The sequence below is a fragment of the Vicugna pacos genome, chromosome 4 (assembly GCF_048564905.1).
Source record: "Vicugna pacos chromosome 4, VicPac4, whole genome shotgun sequence".
Lineage (NCBI taxonomy): Eukaryota > Metazoa > Chordata > Mammalia > Artiodactyla > Camelidae > Vicugna > Vicugna pacos.
Window position 1 is genome coordinate 70431530 of NC_132990.1, and position 20629 is coordinate 70452158.

Consider the following 20629-nt stretch of genomic DNA (forward strand, 5'->3'; position numbering starts at 1 on the left):
TTCTTTCTCCTCCTTGCACCTCTGTGTCTTATCTGTTCCCTCTTGCGGGGCAAGGAAGAGCCTACTAATTAGTTCTGCAGCGCTTCCTTTGTTCTAAAACCATCTCTTTCAAACCTCAAGGGCTCTCTGGTCCCTTGTGCTGGAGGAGGCCGAGGTACGGGAAGGCAGCTGGGCTTCCCCTCACTTCACACATGAGGATTTAATAGACTTTGATCAGACTCAACCTTTATCTTCCTGAACTGAGGAGCGTTCGTCTTTCCCATCTGTCTTCACATAACCCCTCAACCCCAGCTGTTGTCACTTCTTTCAGGACAGTTGGGCTTTTGAGTTGGGCAGATCTAGGTTCAAGTCATGACTCTGACATTTCCTGTGTGACTTCGGACACACCCCTTGACCTCTGAGCCTCCATTTTCTCAGCTCTAGAAAATCTCATCTATTTTCTGGAAAGACAGGTATTAACTGCTTGGACTACAGTGACATAGACAGGACACCCACCAGCACACTGCTGTCACCGAGGAGCTCCCTTTCCTTCCCCAAACTCCTGAATGTGGCATTCAAGGCTCCCAAGTGCGTCTCCATCAACTCTTGGAAAAACCTCCCATCTGCCAGCATTCCTGCCATGGCAGTCCCTTGTTATGCCTGAATAGTCCACGTTTCTGACTCACAGCTAGGCCTTCAAACATGTTGTTGACCCCTCTACCTAGTCTGTCTGTCTGGTGACTTTATTCAAGGCCCACCTTCAACACTTATCTGTGAAGCTGTTCCTGAGTAAAGCAAGTCACTCCCTCCTCTGGGCCCTTACAACCCCGTATATGTCCTTAATCACAATCCTGACCCCACTGTACCGCAAAGGTCTGTTTGCCTCTTCCACTGACTCAGTTCCTCTAGCTGCACCACTTTCTGGCTGTTGAGTCCCTTCACCTCATTTCACCCTAGTTTATTCAACTGTGACACGGAGGTGATAATTCTTTAAGTTGAAGGTGGTTCAGGTTTGTGAGAAGTCCCAACACAGTGCCTGCCACACAGAGCGGGCACCGCATCTGAGTCAGTGTTGGCTCATCAATTCAAACAGTTCTGAGACAGCCCTCTGCCAGACCCTCAGCAGTAGGAACTGGGTGGGTATCAGCTACACGCAGAAGCAACAGGTCTGAAGGTACAGCCAGCTCCTTAGGACAACCCATCCTCCCTCCTTAGAACCCCAGACACGCTTCACAAACAGATGCCATGTGCAGAAGGATTCACATTTATTGGTTCAAATACAGTACCTAACATTTGCTAAACATGCATTTCACACTAATTGGTCACATTTCCACAGGTAGTCAATTCACAGAAAAGGGCCCATCCCTTGCCAGATGGCAGGGTGGGAGGTAGCAGAGGGCCTGGGTAGCACAGCCCGCCAACGACCATTTGGTCACGCAGGGCTGATGGAGCCAGCTTGGCGGGCAGCCCTTGGCCGGCCCTTTGGGGACAAGGGCTCAGAGACATCCTGTTTACTCGATTCCTGTACAGGACTGTGGGTAGCAGTGGGCCTAGGGTGGGCAGCCCAGAGGTAGGCTCATGGATGCACATGCCACCAGAGCTCCTGAAGGTGGTGTCATGGGAGGTGGCACTCCCCTGTGCCTTGGATCACAGGAAGGAAATGGAAGCCTCTTCAAGGGGTGGCCAGTCCCTGGCTGGGCAGGTGGGAAGGTCTCCTCAGACATGGCCCAGACATTACAACGCAGCCACAAGCCCCTATCGCAGGCCTGGGATGGCAACACAGACAAAAACACCAACACCCCAGGGCAGGAGAGGCTTCTTTCCCGACAGAAACATGTAAACAGAGCAGGAGCTACAGTATTCTTTTCCCACAAGATTCTTCAGAGAGGAATCGACCAGGATGTCACGCAAGAGGTAGTTTTTTTTTTCTCTTTTTCTTTTTCATGGAAATTTGAGTCAACAACATTATCACCTATTTTATAAGACATTTCAGAGAAAACAATGGTCACCAAAGGGCAAAAATGATCCTTTGGCTGGCAGGGCTGGCTCCAGGATCTGGAAGACCAGCCTCCACCAGTAAACCAACTTTTTTCTTGGGCTTGGAGCAAGCTCCAGCCTGATTCACAGCTTCCCTTTGAGTTTGCAATGGATTCCTGAGCAGGCTGCGGCTCATTCAGGGCTGCAGGCCCAGGGGAGGGAGGCCAGACGGGGACTGGACTGGGCAGAGGGATCAGGCATCTGGTGAGCTGGCAGAGGTGGGGCCACTGCAGCTCATGTTGCAGGACAGCCAGAGGACTTCAGGTCTCAAGGCAGCCCACCTCTGGCCAAAGGGGGGCCCCTGCCTCTGAGGAAACTGTCCAGGTCTGGCTCCCAAGCCCAGAAAAGAAGTCGTTGCTTGTGGTAGCCAAAAGAGGGGTTTCTGGGGACCCTGTAATTAAATACACATCCCTGAGCTGTGGCCCTAGAAACCCTTGCCTCAAGGCTAACCAGTTTCCAGCACGTGGTGGAATGATTGCCGTTTCTTATCCTGAGACACAGATAAAACATCATTTAACAGACACTGGACGTAGATGCTTCAAGCTGAGGAAAAAGGGAGGGATGATCAACTGCAAAGGCAGAGGGGAGTGCAGGGGGACCTTCATGGATCAAGTCAGGGAAAGAGTGGTGGGTTTTTTGTTTATAGGGTTTTTTTGGGGGGGTTTGTTTTCTGGCTTTTTTTTTGGGAGGGTTGTTTTTTACTTTTAAAAATATTAATAGAGAAAAATTTAAAGTTTAATAAAAAGGCTGATCTAAAAGGCTGGATTTCTTAAAACAACTGCAAAAATTTAAAAAGCAACGTGGAAAAAAAGACATAGACCAGGGGCCCAGAGCTAGAGACTTGGAACCACTGCTCAGCTTCCTGTCCTGCTGGGAGGCCAGTGTCCCTTCACTTTGGCCAACTCTGGACATGGCCTAGATGTTGCCCATACTGGGTCTGTCTGTCTGTCTCCATCTGTCCCATTCCCCAGGAAACTGAGAACAAACAAAGGTAGGAAACAGGCAGCAGAGCAAAGCAGCTAGCTCAGAGAGCCCAGGGCTCTTAGGACCTGGTGGCACGCCGGCCACGGCAGGACTCTCTTCCCTGAGAAGGGGTGGCAGGTGCGAGGCAGGATGGTGTAGAGTGGGTGACTGTCAGTGATGTCGTGGAGACCCCTAGGTTCCCTCCATTCCCCCCTCTGGATCTGGGACCAGGGCAGGGAAGCTCCTGCCTGCTGCCTTCTCTCTCTTCCACCTCACTTATGGATCGGGCTGGGGCCTGGGGATCCTCTGAGCCAGGTGGAGTGCTTTGAGACAGGTTCTGGCAAGTTTCTCCAGACTCAGGACAGGACCACCAAACCTTGTGAAAGACTCCAAAAGTCTACAAAGGAGCCAGAGAGCATGAGCTGTAGTTAAAGTTCCAAGATTCCAAACTTTTGTTTTGGGTCAAGGAAACATCTAAAGGGAAAGGAAGGGAAAGGCTTGTATGTTTCAGTGCAGCGCAAGGAGGCGGGACTCTCCTTTACCACACAGCTTTCATGGTCGTCTTTTCATGGTGGAAAAAGTCTCACTCAAAGTGAGTGCTGTTGGTGGCAGGGGATCAGAGAGAGGACAGAAGAGAGGGGAATTAGAGACAACACGCACAACTTTTTTCTTTTCCACTAGCAAAAAGGCTACCTGTTAACCAAACATGGGAAGAAAGGCAAAAAACAAACACACCAAACCTCCCCCTCCAACCTTTCTCTGTGTCCTTCAAACTGAATTCACAAATACATCTAGTGGCTGACCTAATGTCTCCACGCTGCTAGCTATACTCCTACCTTCCTCTCATAATACCTGAGTTTGCGACGCAACACAGTCACTTTACCCTGTTTAAAAAAAGCCCATGTCATAAAAGGACTGGGTGCAGAAGACATTAAAGGCGGTCCACAGGTCAGGCTCCGGCTCAGAACACACGGCCACTTGGCTCAGCGATTCTGCAGGGCTCTCGGCAATGAATGGGCTCTTTGTTCTGCGGAATCTGCTGCAAACATTTGTAAAAATGGATTTGTACAATGGCAACTTGCAGAACCTTTCCCCCACTCTACAGATTAACAACTTGCTCTGTTTAATGCTGCATTATTAAAGAGATGTGTTCTTGCCTCATCAGAGAGCAATTTTCCTTTGATACCCAACACAACCGGCAAAATGCTTAATTAAGAGAAAAGCAATTTCAAAAAATACTAATAACTTGACCGATGGAGATCTAGCAAAGAGAGATGTTGCACACAGGAGCTGTCTTGAAGGGGTCCCTGATATGTGCACCCTCCCCTATTTTGAGGAAAGTGGCTTGGAGTCTGACCTGTAGCCAAAGAATGTTATCTAGTTGGTTAAATAAAAAATCAGAAAAACAAAAATGTTGTGAACTTAGAAATAAACAGATATACACTCAAAAATCTTCCCACTGACATGTGAAAAACATTCTGGTTGAAGCTTTTCCTGAGGAACACGTTTCTTCTTTCTTTCTCAAGAGTCGTTGAGGAAACAGCACTGACAAGTAATGCTCTGAGATTTAGATCCATCAAGGGACAAAATCATCACTCTGCTGGTACCCGTAACATTTCACCGGAAAGGAAGAATCACAATTACAGACTACCTGATACGCACGCAGTATGGTGGCCCTCTGAGTAAGTGTGCTAGGCTGAGCTGGGAAGAGAGCAAACGGCCTTTGACTAAATAGGCAAAAGGAGGTGCTGTAGGCCCCTCAGGCCCACCCAGGGTCTGTACCCAGCTACGTGGTCTGTCTGCTACACTGGCTCTGGGAGGTACCCGGGTTTAGGCAGCAACAATTGCTGCAGTGAGGCAGAGAAGAGAAAAACACCTGAAAGAGTTCCACGACAGACCTGGTGTGACCGCTGGCCAAAGCCAAGAGGGTAAGAAACACTTCCCGGGGCTAGGCGGGGCAGGTAGTAGAAGAACAAGGGGTCCAGGCCGTATCTGCAGAGGGGCAGCCAGGCCTTTAGGAACGTGAGGTAGTTTAAAGCCCCCTTCCCTCCCAGGAGGTCTGGACTCCAGCCCTTGAGGCCTCGGTCAGCCAGGCTCTAAGGGGCAACTGAGCCATTCTGGGCCTTGGGCTTTCTCTTCGGAGGAAGCCTGGACTCATTCTGGAGAGATCAGGAGAGCCTGGAGCAGAATGTAGCGGCAAAAATTCTGGTCGGCAGATGCGTAAATGTTCCTACTGCTTGAAAAAGAGGCTGTGTGTAGTTTTGGATTCAGACCTGAGGGTGGAATGGGATGGGGTGGGGAAGAAGCAGGGAGTTCCAAAGGAGAAGTGTTTATTCGATTAGCAGTCTGGCCTTTGTCACACTAAGTTTTGAAGGTGAAAGGAGAATAAATCAGTAGTGGGCACCAGGATTCAGATCACGACAATTGGTATGGTTGTTTTTTCAAAGGGCCAACAGGAAGTCAAATTTATAAGGGAGAGGCAAGGAGCCTGAGGACAGCAGGTCTTGGCAGAGCCGGGAGAGGAATCTAGGTAGCCGTGAGCCCCGACGGAGCTGGGAGGCAAGCCCCAAGGCTTAGCTTATTGCCAGGACTTTGCCTGGAAGAAAAAGTGACAGTGGCGGAAATCAGCAGTGGTGCTATGGTTGGTGGGGAGCGGAGCCCCCCAGAGTGGTGCGAGAATAGAAACCCTTCTCCCTGAGGACTTGTTTGGAGGGAGGACACCTAACCTAGATTTGGTCACCATGCCTGACTCTCTCAGCTTTTATGCTTTCCAAAGAAAAGAGATGGCTAAATCCTCATCTCCTGCCCTGCCCCCAATGTCGCACGCACTTTGCCTGGTAAACCTCCGCACACCACTTTCCCTTTTACGGTGTGCTCTTTTACCTGTCAATTCTGCGGCTAGAAAAAGGCAGTTTGCTCTCTGACAGATACATGAGTCTCCTGAGAAATTGTAGAAAAAGTAGGGATGGTCACACCCCTCCCTTTCCACTGAGGTAGTCATCTTTGTCAACATTATGGAAATAGTCATCTCAGCCCCATCCCACCCTCTCCCTCAAAATACAAAAGAACTATCTCTAAACAATGACAACACTGTAACATTAAACATCTTCACATTCTGTAAACTGCAAGGAAATGCATCGGCTGCATTCATACAAAAGCATGTGCATCATGTTGAAGGCCATACATTCAACTCTGTCGTGAAATAAATATATAGAAAAATGAGGTTAAAAAAAACAGACAAACAAACAAACACTCTTCTTGCTCTGGAGGCAATTGGCAACGCTGCTCCACAGCCTCCACCTTGGTCTCTCTGGCTCTTTCCTCTGGAGCCCGTCCTGCCCACCCCAGGCGTTGTGGCTGGCCGGAGGAGGGGTGCTGGGGACAGGTCACTCCTTGCCCACACTTGTCTTGCAGGAATGCAGCACCACCTTAAAGAGGAGGGGCAGCTGCTCCAGGGGTACGTTCACCATCTTTCCTGGGAAAGGGTGGGAAAAGAAGAGTAAGCGGTGGACACTAGGGGAAGGGCGTGTCTGCCTCCTCTAGGGCTGGTGAAGGGAGAATGTCGCCTGTTTGAATGACTGGGGCAAGGAAAGTGCCGGGAGCATTACAGAGGTGAGACAGACTGGGCCAGCATCCTGATACTCGGACTCATTTTGGCGTCCTAGGGAATCTAGTAACGGTGCAAGCTATAATCACTGTATTTAAAATGCATTAATTCATTTAATTTTCACAATATTTCTGTATGATAATTACTTTTCCCCCCATTTTACAGATAAGGAATCTGAAACTGAGAGGTATTCCTACATTCCTCTTAGAGCTAAAATACCAAGAAAAACATATCCTGTTTTATTTCCTGGTAGGTTCTTTAACTAGCATTCTAGAAAGCATTGTTCTTCAGAAAGTATAATGGGTTAATAAAAATACTGAGGAAAAAAGGGTGGTTACAGGGTCAAGTAAATTGAGAAATTCAGGGTTAAAAAGGGTTTCTCTATCGGAGGACGTCTCACAGCGCTCAGCGTGCTACCGTGCTTTGTAAATATCTGAGGCTATGGTTCTTCTCCCTGACAGTACCTTAGGGTTTTTTAAAAATACTGATGCCCAGGCTCCACTCTATACCAGTTAAATCTGAATCTCTGGAGGTGTAACCCAAGCACAGACATCTCGTAAAGGCTTCCCAGGTGACTAAGTGCCGCTAGGGCTGACGGCCCAGCGAGCTGGGCGTAATTACTGACTTCCCTTCCTTTCATAGAGCACCTGATTAATATCCCACTTTGGCAGAACAGTTTTGAAAATGCTGAGTCATAAACTAGCAAAATGTTCCTAAGATTCCAATAGTTTAGGGCTAGTTCACGTCTCCTAGACTACTCTGTGGCCCCAAAAAGTAGAAAAAAATTCCTTTGACAGATTGAAAATTTTTTTCATCAAAATTGTATTTAATGCTGAATTACACAGGAACAAGTTCAGCCTAGAGGTCACATTTTTTAGCTGCCCCTCCATATATATAGCTATAAACAAGAATCTTTACTAAATGAAATAAAGCAACAACAACAAAAGCCAGAATTTTATGTAGAAATGGAGCTATTTAAATGTCAGAAGCTCATAAGACGGTCAGAACCACAAAACAAAAAGTCTTTTACAAACATAGGATTTTTGAGGACTGTTTTAAAGATATTACTATAAATAAATGATCACTAAAAACCTATAGGCAATCCTATGAAATAAAGTTAATTTTAAAAATTGAGATATAGTTTACATACAATAAGATCCACCCTTTTAACGTATATAGTTCAAGAAATGACCTTAATGAGAGACTCTGAGCCTGTTTCCCCATCCACAGAATGGCCATAATATCACCAACCACCAGCCTTGCAAAAATTTTTCTGAGATTAAATAACATCGGGCCACAAAGTACCCTGCACATCCCAGGAGCTTAGGAAATGTTAGATTCTCCTCCCTACAAAGAAACAACAAACTTCTCATTATAACATAAGTTCTCTGAGGGCAAGGGTAGTGCCTCTTTAATTCAGCTGGTGATGGCCTGTCATCAGCATCTTGAAAACACTGCTTTCCTGATCCCCTTCACAAGCTAAGAAAAGCAAGGAAGGGCTGGAAGCCCAGGACCCAGATTATTACCTGCAATGTATCGAATCTCAGGTAAGCACATCATGAGGTCAGGAAAACGGTTCGGCTGATGTGTATATTTATATTCGGTGAAATCCTGGCAAATGTACCAATATCGTTTGTTCAACTGTTCCAGCTGCGAGGCACTGCTCAGACCCCTGATATCTGTGAAAAAACGACACAGGAAATGGGTGGGGCTTTCTAATGTGGAAGAAACACCAGCTCCTTGAATATGTGTATCTTTCAATGAAAAGTTATTAAACATTGTCACAAACAGGGGATCTCCTCTCTGACATGGAGGAACAAAGCCATGGTTAAGGGAAGAGAAATAAGATAAAGGAAAAATTATCAAGGACAATCACTAGACTGAGTCCCTTGAGGTCTATCTTTCTCAGCTCCATATCCAGCTGGCACAGAAAAGGCAGCAGGGGACGCTGAATAACTGACTGAATAATCTACCTTTCCCAATTTACCCTTCACAGTATCTTTAAATTTGTCTTTTACTGGAGCCATTCAGAAGCCTTGCAGACACCCCCACCCCCGGTCTCCTGTGTGCTTCCACTCACGCTGTGCTACGGGGGCCACTGGTGTTCTGCCCGGTCACTCCAATTTTGTTTTGTTTTTTCTATATACAGGCACGTCTTGTTTTATTGTGCTTCACTTCATTGCACCTCACAGATACTGCTTTTTTTTTTTTAAACACAAATTGAAGGTGTACGGCAACTCCGCACCAAGCAAGTCTATTACTGGTATCATTTTTCCAACAGCATTTGCTTACTTCGTGACTCTGTGTCAATATTTTGGTAAGTCTTGCAATATTTCAGACTTTCTCATTACTATTAGGCTTGTTATCGGTGATCTTTGATGTTACTACTGTAGTTACTTTGGGGCACCAAAAACCACACCCATGTAAGATGATACACTTAATTGATAAATGGCGTGTTTTCTGACTGTTCCGTGGACTGGCTGTTCCCCTGTCTCTCTCCCTTTCCTCAGATCTCCCTATTCACAACAATATTGAAATTAGGCCAATTAATTACCCTACAATCACCTATAAGTGTTCAAGTGGAAGGAAGAGTCACACATCTCTCATTTTAAATCAAAAGCTAGAAATGATTAAGGTGAGGAAGGCATGTCAAAAGCTGAGATAGGCTGAAAGGAGGCCTCCTATGCATTAGCCAAGTTATGAATGTGAAGGAAATGTTCTTGAAGGAAATTAAAAGTGCTACTCCAGTGAATACATGAGATAAGAAAGCAAAACAGCCTTACTGCTGATATGGAGAAAGTTTTAGCAGTCTAGATAGGAGATCAAACCAGCAACATTTCCTTAAGCCAAAGCCTAACCCAGAGCAAGACCCTAACCCTCTCCAATTTTGTGAAGGCTGCGAGAGGTGAGGAAACTGCAGAAGAAAAGATTGAAGCTAGCAGAGGTTGGTCCGTGAGGTTTAAGGAAAGATGCAGTCACCAAAACATGAAAGTGTGAGGTAAGACAAGTGCTGATGAAGAAGCTGCAGTAAGTTGCCTAGAAGATGTAGCTAAGATAATTCATGAAGGTGGCTACACTAAACAAAATTTCAATGTACACCAAACAGCTTTATACTGGAAGAAGATGCCATCTAGGACTTTCATAGCTAGAGAAGAGAAGCCAACATCTGGCTTCAAAGCTTCAAAAGGCAGGCCTACCCCCTTGTTAGCAGCTAATGCAGCTGGCGACTTTCAGTTGAAGCCAATGCTCATTTACCATTCTGAAAATCCTAGAGCCCTTAAGAATTATGCTAAATCTAACTATGCTCTATAAATGGAACTAAGCCCAAATGACAGCACGTCTGTTCACAATATGGTTTCTTAAATACTGTAAGCCCATTGTGGGAATCTACTCAGGAAAAAAGATTCCTTTCAAAATATTACTGCTCACTGACAAAGCACCTATCACCCAAGAGCTCTGAGGGAGATGTGTAATGACATTAATGTTGTTTTCATGCCTGCTAACACAACAGCCATTCTGCAGCCCATGGGTCAAGGATTAATTACAACCTTTCAGTTTAACTATTTAAGAAATATATTTTGTAAAGCTATAGCTGCCCATAGATAGTGATTCCTCTGGTGGATCTGAGCAAAGTAAATTGAAACCTTCTAGAAAGGATTCACCATTCTAGATGCAATTAAGAACATTCATGATTCACTGGAAGAGGTATCAACATTAAGAATTTTGGAAGAAGTTGATTCCAACCTTCATGGATGACTTTGAGGGGTTCAGGACTCCAGTGGAGGAAGTAACTGCAGGTGTGGTGGGAATAGCAAGAGGACTAGAATTAGAAGTGGAGCCTGAAGATGTGACTAAATTGCTACAATCTCATGATAAAACTTTAATGGATAAGGAGTTGCTTCTTATGGATGAGCTAAGAAAGTGGTTTCTTGAGATGAAATCTACTCCTAGTGAAGATGCTATGATTACTGTTGAAATGACAACAAAGGATTTATAATATTACATAAACTTAGTTGATTAAGCATCAGCAGGGTTTGAGAGAACTGACTTTAATTTTGAAAGAAGTTCAACTGTGGGTAAAATTCTATCAAACAGCATCTCATGCTACAGAGAAATCGTTCATGAAGGAAAAAAATCAACTGATACAGCAAACTTCACGCTGTCTTATTTTAAGAAACTGTCACAGCCACCTCAACCTTCAGCCACCACCACCCTGGTCAGTTGGCAGCCATCAAAATGGAGGCAAGAACCCCCACTAGCAAAAAGATTACGACCCGCTGAAGGCACAGATGATCATTAGCATTTTTTAGCGATAAAGCATTTTTTTTAAGGTAGATACATTGTTTTTGAAGACATAATGCTAAGTGCACACTTAATAGACTATGGTATAGTACACACATTAATTTTGTGGCACTAGGAAACCAAAAAATTCGTGTGACTTGCTCTATTGCAATACTCACTTTATTACTTTGGTCTGGAACCAAACCTGCAATATCTATAAGGTAGAAGTCTCTTTCTCAAACATACATATTATACAGTGTATTTATATATATAAACACATACCTACCCTTTTTTTATATATAGAATATAAGTATTCTATATATAAATCTTACCCAGACTTTGAGGCCCAGCTCTCAGATTTCTCTTCCTCCAATTAGTTAGTGATCTCCCCACCGACCCTCAGGCTCAAGCAATGTATCATGTGCCATCAGAATGTATACTTTTGAGGCCAGGAACCTGCAATCTTATTTATTTAAATGTCTTTAATGCTCAACATAGGGCCTGGTCTAAGGGAGGCACACAGAACATCAGATAAATGCATGAATGGTGCAGAAGCAGAAGGAGGAGGTTTGGTCAATGATCAGGGAGGAGTGGGCAAAGGAGGGGGACCAAGAAACTGGAATATGGGAACAGAGCACTTTCAACATCACAGGCAGCAAAACAGCCCAGCTCTACTCTGAGAGCAGAGCACTCACAAGCTACCTTGAAAAAAAAGAGAACACAAATTCTCCTGCACACTCTGCTTACCAGCAGCTACCAAGCTCCACTTTGCAGGTAATTCTCCCCTTAAATCATATTCACCACTCTTCTAACTAAAACCCATGCTTGATATGCATGTTTGTGTTTTTGTGCACCCTCACTCTGCCCTGGAGGGGCCGTCAGAACCTCTGCCAGCCTGTCACAGGGGCCTTATCTCCAATAGTTTCATCAGTCACTCTGCTCTTCTTCAGTCGTTGGTAAACTTCGTGCATATTTTAAATGACGCATGTACTGTCCTTGGTGTCTGTGTTTAAATGCATTAAAACTGACTAAACAAAGCAAATCCTCTTCCTTTCTCTATGAGTTATAGAGGCTGTGGCATTTAGGCTTGAAGGGAAAAAATTCAAACCATGCCCTGCACTATAGAGGGGCAGGATGAGGAGGAGGGGGGCACAGGCCTTCCAAGATCGGTCCCCATGTGCTGTGACAGATTCTGTGTGACAGTCCTGAGGGTAAAGGGGGTAGACATGAAACATGAGGGCAGGTGTTCACTGGCAAAAAAAAGAAAAAGTCCCTTCTTTCCATCCCCCCGCCACTCACCTTGATTTAGGAAGTTAATCGCTTTCATGCAGGCATACTCCTCATTGCTGACCTTCAGCTGATGGAACTTGTGATACAGGTATATAAGCCGCTCGATCACCTCCATCCCTTCATCACTAAATCTGAGGAATGGACACAGGTGTTAATAGTGGGCTCTGATACCAGTGGAGGTAGTGGAAGGGAAGACAGGAATCTCCCACGGCTCCTTAAGGCAGCTAAGATAGGAAAGAGGTTGAGCTTGGGGGGAAAAGGAATCCAAAAACATTTGTGAAGGGCAGGTGGAGGCCAAGGCAACTCATACGAGCTGCTGTTCCCAAGGTCAGGTAGGGTCAGTCAAATCCAAGTTAAAAATCCAGCCCATCGTGTACACGCTACGAGACCTTGGGGGAGTTCTTTGACCCCTCTAAGTTTTGAGGTCTTCCTCTGTAAGATGTAACGCTTGCCTGCTTGGGGTAACAAGGGCCAAAGGGGGTCTGGGATGTAAATGTAGTGAAATAGGATGTTTTTAAGATGCTGCTGTCATTGCGACGCAGCCTCCAGTGTCAACGGCAGCTGCCATGGCGACTCTGAGTGAGTGTCCACCGCAATAAAGAAAGCGCTACTGATTATATTTGTTTAAGTTCACTGTTTCCAGCAGGCCTGAGGTTATACATAGTGAAATCTTCTACTGGCATCCCTGACCTCAGCTAGGGAGGGAGGGGAACATTAACTGGGCCTCCATGCCATCTCTATCTCTGTGCTGGCACTTTATATGCATTATCTTGTTTAATTTAACATTCTCAGCCCTGTGGGTTAGGTGAGATTATAATCAACATTGTACAGATGAGAAACTGAAGTTCAAAGCATAGAGGGGACTGGTCCACAAGCGCACAGCTAGTTGGCAGTGGAGCTAGAACTTGGAAACTGGGCTAACTCCCCAAGATCTTGGTTTTCTGAGCATCTGAGGTGGCATCCACGAGCAGTGAAGACTCAACACTGACCATGCTCCTTTCTGTGGATGAGGAGTTAGTTCCTTGGGGAAAGACCAAGGTTTAGGCAAAGGAGTCCAAGGCTAGGGGACCAATACACTGGGGTCAGAGTGGAGAATATCTTATATCAGAGATGAAGACACCCCTAAACCAAGGAGGCAAAGGCTTAATGGGGAAGCAGGAGTTTATAAAAGCTGGGGTCAGGCCCAGCCTCTGCCCTTCTAGATGTGGGCTGGAGAGTTCCTGAAAGGTCTTAGATGCCGCTGAGTCACAGAGAGGACACTCAGCCTCAGGGTTGCTGCCTGGTGACATGTTCAGATCTGGGTACTGCAGTCCCGTGTTTGGCAAAAAGGCCCTATCTGGGCGGGGTCCAGAACTCCTGGGGAGGTACTACTGCTGTCTGTGTCCTACTGCTTTTTGTGTTGACCCTGAAGGCTACGCAAGAGCCTGGCTTCCTGGACAAGGCAGGACATTTTCTCTTCCTTACGGAAAGCTTGGCTCTTGTTGGGGCCAGAGGCACCTGCACTTCTCAAGCACCAGGGGGAGCCGCAGCAGCAGCTCCACGCAATCCAGAGCTCTGACCCTCTGCCTCAGGTGTGGTGGCTCCCAGTCAGTCTGGGATTTGAGCTACCACGGCTGACTCTACCTTCTGTGCCTGGCCCGATGGCTTTTACAGCTTTAACACTTCCCCAGACTGGCTGACGGACACATTTATGTTGAATAACCACTATAATAACCGTATGTACTATTCTACCATTTGCTGAGTGTTTGCTACCTGCCAGGCACTTGGTTAAATATTTTACATACATCATTTCAATGGATTCTCACAATAATCCACAAAATGGATATGATAATCTTTGTTTACATGTGGAAACAAAGGCTCAGAGAAATTATTTATTGTGCCTTTATTGCATTCTTATATTTTACCCTCCTGATAACCTGTAAGATAAGTAATATCACCTTCATGTTAGAGATGAGGAGACAGAAGAGGTGCCTTCCCCAAAGTTATACGTGAAATAAATGCTGGTGCAGCCAAGGCTTAAATCCAAGTCACCTCATTCCAAGCCTGTGGCTTTCGCAGCACTACACTGTCCATTTCCTGACTGACTTGTTCTCAACTGGCAACTGGGAAAGGCCACCAGAGGGGACTTCAGGAGCTCTGTGTTCCCACAGCAACTCAGCCCAGGGTCCAACCCAGAATGGGTGCTGGACTTGCTGCAGTGCACAGAACTGCCCACCCCCGCAGCTGAGACCTTTGGAGGCAGCGTGTCTGGGAGTGAAGATCACTCCTCATCTCAGTACTTTGTCAGCTACTTCTGTTCTTGAGAGGGAAAAGGTCTTACTGCAAATTCCCTTCAGTATCTCTTTGGAGGGGTGGGGTGGAGATGGGGTAGGGCATTAAAAAGCAGGATGCAAGTAGAGCAGCAGGGTCAGCCTCTGTCTGGTGGCTGAGCAGTCTGGTAGCAAGCAAAGATAACGCTCTCTCCCTTCCTCAGTAACCTCTTGCCCCAAGTGCTCACTCTGGCACTGCAGAACCTGCAGGTGTGTGGCTACTGGCCAGACTCCTAGACAGCACTGCCAAACCTATTCCTAGTTGAGTCTTGACTTGAGGGACACAACGGAGCTCTCACGTGCCTGGCCCGAAAATACGCCCCAGATCTGCCCTTGCTCTTGGGGAGAGCACATACCCTCTCTCCCATATTTCCTAGGGCAGGCAACCATCGTGGACCCCTGGCAGTCAGGGGGGGTTGGCAGCCAGCCCAGCAGCCCCCACTCAGTCTCCACAGGCCGACCGCAAAGCTTTCCTCCACACCCCGCATCCCACCCCTTGATAAACAAATTGTTCTCTGTTCCATGGGCCTGCTTTCTCCTGCAGCCGTGCCTCCTCCACATCTGCCCACTCCACAGTTCTAACACCCCTGTATTCCCTGTCTACAAATTATCAGTATTCAAAGCCAGAAAGTTGGACAAACACACCCATTCTTCTTCTAGGTTCCCATTACACAAGCATGCCAGGACAAGGAAAACATTCCTGCCAGGATCCCCCAAACCACTGGACCATTCAGTCAGCAATTGAAGCTGACACTACATAAGTTATGTTCCATTAAGGGGGTTGAAAGGCCCAGTTGTCTCTTTTTCATTTGTCTAAATGCACCTACCCCCAGAAGCAGTGATCAGCCACAGCTTTAGAGGAACTGCCATCTCAGCAACCACATGCAGACTCCAGATGAAAAGGAAGCCTGCTGCTCCAGGACACATTCCAGAAAGTCAGACTTTTGAGAAGGCTAAAAAATGTAGTGATGTCAAAGAGCCTGGGCTTTGGAGCACAAGAGATTTAGGTGATAATCTCAACTCCATCTCTCTTAACTCTGTAGCCCTGAGTTTTCACCTCTCTGACTCTCATGCTCCTTATCTGTGGAACAGGGATAACAGTACGGTCTCTTAGGGTAGTAGTGTGGACTAAACAAATACTGTTTGTAAAGCATTTAAGATGAAATTTGGTGCAATAAACAGTCTATAATTGTTAGCCATTAACATTAACAGCAGCATCATCACTCCCATTGTAACAGCAAAAAGAAAAGACTGCTTCCTCACAGCTAGGGTCGTAGACAGTAGGGAAGCTGGGAGGCAACTTTCCAAAGATCTGGCAGAAATGGAGCCAGTGCTCATGAGATAGAAGTGCCCATTAAAGCCCATCTAGTGTAAGGCATCTTCTCCTGAGAATGAAGGAGTCTTGATTAGGGCCAGGAGCAGTCACTGGCTGGTGCTACAATCTGCTTTAAATCAAATTCGCCCAGCTCATTGTCTGATAACAGCCTGATTAAGGAAAATGGGCACCATAAATTTGATTCAATATTTGAGTAGAGAAAAGGAGGTGGTCATGTATCATTCGGGAAAAGCCTTTTCATGACAGCAGGAACTCACTTGCACTCAAGAGTTGTGAAAAAGTTAAGAGGCATTTTGCAGGAGTGGGAGTAATGCTGGAGCAGGCAAGGTAGGAAAGAGCCATGGCCAATTACAGACTCCACACTCTGGGTTTCTAGCTTCAGAGTCATGAACCTGATTTCACAGGTTCTCATACTTCTATCTCCTCTGGCCTCCTGGGCCATTCCACATGCATCTCAGACTCGACATACCCCAAGGTAAACTCACAGTGACTCACCTCTCAACCTGTCCTTCCCAGGCTCCATTATCTCAGGCAAGAGAATTAGTGCTCACCTGCCTGGCAGCATCCCAGCTTTTCCACTCACTGAAGTTCCACCGGCTTTACCCCCTTATCACCTCTTACTGTGCTGCCCTGTCTATTCCCACAGTCACTGTTGCCTTGTCCAGGCCTCGTTTACTTTCACCTGGGCTATGGAATAGCCTCCTACCCAGCCACTGTCCTCTAGCCTTGCCCACGCAATCCGTCTTGAACTTTATAGCCACGGAGATCTTTCTAAAATGCAACCTGACCGTGTACCTGCTCTACTTAAAAATGTCCTGACTTAAAACTGTTAGCACAGTAAAATCTAAATTTTTTAGATTAGCATCTGAGTACCTTCATGACCGGTCTTTTCTGTCTTTCTCTCCAGTCATTTCTCCCCTCATTTCTCTGCCTCTCAGAGTAATATCCTCTCTCTACCCTAATCCACAGGGTTGCTTTCTGGTTACCTCCACAAACCACCCACCCAGGCTCTCTGACTTCTAGGATGCTGTGCTTCTCCTGCCTGCCTCCTATTCACCATTATCTACCTAGAAAACTCCCACTTCGAGATGCAGCTCAAATGTCTTTTCCTGTGGCAAACATTCTCTGATTATGCAAGCAGAGGGATTCACTCCCCAGTTCATGCTTACACAGTCCCTCAGATGCCCCTCAATCTCCACTAATATCGTGGACTGTAGATTGTATCAGCTTCTATTTGTCCCCCTATTTGCCCTAAAACAAGAACAGGGACCCTCATCTCTGAGTCTGAAACTACGTCTGTATTATCTGTTATCCCAACAGCTCTCCTCCCAGCACACACACAGGTGCTCACACACACAGGTGGGCATGGAATCAGAACTAACACGCTAAAGTTTAACTCATATTTTTCCACTGAAGGATTTCATAGTGCAGTGAGAGTTCTAACAATGAATCTATTTCTTATCCTCAGAACACACTTGAGAACTCAGCTGTAAAATGTGTTCTAAAGATTGTTCAGTAGAACTTTCTGTGATGATGGAAATGTTCTGTATCTGCACTGTCCAATACAGTAGGCACCAGCCATGTGTGGCTCCTAGGCACCTGAAATGTGGCTAGTGTAAATGAGGAACTGAATTTTAAATTTTAATTAATTAAAATAGCCACTTGAGGCTAGTAGCTACTATACTGGATAGTGCAGCTTTAGATTCTCCTTGGTAAGGAGCCTTCCTAGGAAATAATTCCCTCACTAATTCAGCTGTTAACTGGTCCCCACATTCCTCGTGGGGCTTAAGGGACTGGAAACAGGAGACAGGGTGCCTTACGAAGTTTAAAGCCACAGAGAACCCTGCATGGCCAGTAACCCTTGCCTACCTGCAGAGGGCCTGGGAACACCCATCATTCTGCAGGGAGTGGAGCCCTCCAAGGCTGACTCTGTAGGCAGCTCAGGCTGCACTGGTGGATTCCAGGCAAATAGGGAGGCTGGGCTCACCGGGCTAGCTCTGGAAACCCTGACAATATTAGAGCAGGCTGACTGCTATCCAAACAGTCAGTTGGCCCAGAGTTACAGAGCAGGAGACAGGAATTTGATGGAAACAATGAATTAGAGGCTCAAGTCAAGGGGTTAGGTCATCTGCAAAATCAGATAGCTCTGTTTACAGGACAAAATGTCAACTGGGTTAAAAACTCTGTCATTTATAGATCATTGTCAAGCCTGTAAGCATCACTAATAAGGAAATATTAGAAAACCAGGGGAGAGACAAAGTACCCAGACTCCTCCCCGCCTCAGCTGTGCAAAGGGTCCTTGAAGGTGTTGGAGCTTTGCTCCTAGCCTAAGTCTCAGCTTATCTTTATGTCATGGTGACTGAGGGGCAGAGGGAGATGCACCTTGGTCCTTGGAGACATTTGGGGGCTGGTATTCCACCTTCTCAGCTTTCATCAATGGAGGCGCCTTTTCTGGTGCCCTGGAATCCCATGACTTCTATTATTTAAACTCTCCAATAAAGGTGAAATACTGAAATGTCTATTTAAATGCGATTTAAACTTTATTTTTCACGTGGATAAATTAACAATCCAGAAAAGTTGTATCAACCGATCATTTTTTGCCAACTTTCAGATGTCACCATGTGCTCCAGGTCTCCAAATGTGAGTAAGTTAAAGATCCATTCTAGGCAGGGAAGTTAGAAGGATCCTAGCCAGCCTGGATGAGACTTTATGCCAGAAAATGTTCAGGACAATTCAGTCTTTCAGCCTCACGCTCTTATGTCACTACATCTGAGACAGAGTGAAAGAGCCCAAGCTTTCAGCTGGGCAGGCATAGGTTCAGGCTCTGGATTCAAACTCAAAACTCTCAAGGGCAGGCCCCTGTGAATTTCAGTTTTCTCATTTAAAAATCAGGCATAAACAACACCTATAATGCTGGAGGTTGTAAGAAAGAAAGGAGACAATATAAAATACCAAGTCCAGTGCTTGGCATACAGCGGGTACCACGGTAACTCCCAGCTCTTGTTCTTGGATTGTAAACTACAGCTCAGAGTCTCTCACCTTGTAGGAAAAGTTTAGATTTTTGTTCTTCTCAGATGAATTATCTTACTGCAGTAATCTAGACGTGATAAAAATAACAGCTTAGCACTCTGCTAAGCTTTGCTGCACATTATCATTTATTCCTCACAACTACCTTGTTGGGGAGATATTGTCATTATACTATTTTATAATTCAGGACCTGAGGATCACAGACTTGACCAAAGTTACAAAGCCAGGCAATGGCAGAGCGAGGACTCAAATCCAGCAGCTTTTATGCGCATCCTTTGGAGTGCCTGACAACTCTGCGTTGCAGGGATGACAATGGTCTGGTTGCCTGAGACTTTCTCCCCAGCCAGCAGCTCTCACCTGTGTAGTTCTTCATCAGAGGGTGAGTACTTGGCAGTGACATCAGCCAGCTCCCCAAAGATCTGCTTGCTGTAAACGGTGAGGGAGGACAGCAGGATTAATTCCTGCCATGTAGAGCTCAGGAGGCACGTGTAATCCTTGATTGAGAGCTCGCAGAAGAAAGGCAGTTTCTTGATCCAGGCAATCTGCCTAAAGAGCAGCTCATCAGCCAGGCGGCAAAGCAGGGCGAACAGCTCTGCCTGAGTCACAGCATATCTGGGGGTAGAAAAGGGGAAAGTTACATCTAGTGGCCATAACGGTGATGATGGGGGTAGGGGGGAGGGTACTGCTAAGGGCACAGAGGGTCTCTGGCAATGGGTTCCTTGCCCTTGACCATGGATCTCCAGCTCTATTCAATTTAGCCTAATGATAAAGGGGCAGCACTGGGGCTAGCAGCAAGCTTAGGGCAGGAGAGGTGGGTCTGGTGAGAAAAGGTTGCTGAGGGGAAAGGAGGCTTAGAAATTTGTGCAATTATCAGGGAGTGTGACTTTTAATGTTAGTGTCCATTAATGCTCCATGTGTTAGAAAAAATTCCCAGTCACTCTTGCACTTGTTTTGGCAATGAGAGCTCCATTAGGGTGGATCTGGTACCCACTTAATACAGGGATTGGCACAAAAATGAGCCTCAGGGCCAGATGGATGAAAGAGAATAGAACACGGTCAGCTTTTCTTGCTCTCACTGCACCCCCTGCTGGTGAGAATTCAGCAACTAGAGATGCTCAGCCCTTCTAAACTGCTGGATGGAAAGAGCAGGGCAGTTCTCATCTCTGAGATGAGGTCCCTTAGCATGGCTCTTTCCCACACCCTCACACCCAGATTTATAAACGTTTTGGTGGTAGTCTTCTTGTAGATAGACATCTGAACTTCTTCTGAAATTGGAGCCTAGCTTAAGAAATCTCAGGATACATTTTGGGGAGTGTCTAAGCTTAATAACACTCAAACAGCCTATGCTCCAGGCTTAATGAGTAATGGGTACAGCAACAGGTGGGCCTAAACAGCTGAACTATTACCTACTCAGGTAGAGCTGACAGGATGAAAGAATATTCCCTTCCACGCACTCAGGCATGCACACAGAGCACAAGGCACCAGGCTACCCATGAGTTTGTTGGCTAGGGATACAGACAGGCCACAACCAGTTAGTGCCTTGAAAGCCTTGTTAATAAGCCTAGACCTACTGTATAAATATCCCCAGAATTATAGCTTATCTCTGGCTCTGAGCACAGAAATGCTCAGACCCATCCCAGGGCCTGGCTTACCTAGGCCCAACCAGAAACAAAAGTTCATTAATCCCAATTCCACAGGGATTGATAAATAGCTCCCCTCTATGAGAAAAGATGCTTAAGAGGAAAATGAGGACCACTGACTACAAAGATAAGCACAGAATTGTCCTTTGATGTTTCCTGG

The 20629-nt window shown here is 46.2% G+C and overlaps 1 protein-coding gene across 7 annotated transcripts in view; it reads right to left on the reverse strand.

Annotated features, from left to right (window-relative positions):
• Positions 1-1222: 1222 nt before the first annotated feature.
• The window catches only part of NR6A1 (nuclear receptor subfamily 6 group A member 1), a 202611-nt gene continuing 183204 nt past the window's right edge, over positions 1223-20629 (reverse strand). For all 7 annotated transcript variants that reach the window (XM_031677526.2, XM_031677528.2, XM_072960115.1 and 4 more), the window contains 4 exons: positions 19187-19441; positions 12167-12288; positions 8113-8265; positions 1223-6454 (listed from right to left, as the gene is read on the reverse strand). In XM_031677526.2, the coding sequence (XP_031533386.1) occupies positions 6366-6454; positions 8113-8265; positions 12167-12288; positions 19187-19441 (619 nt within the window). In that variant the 3' untranslated portion in view covers positions 1223-6365. The remainder of the gene's footprint in view (positions 6455-8112; positions 8266-12166; positions 12289-19186; positions 19442-20629) is intronic.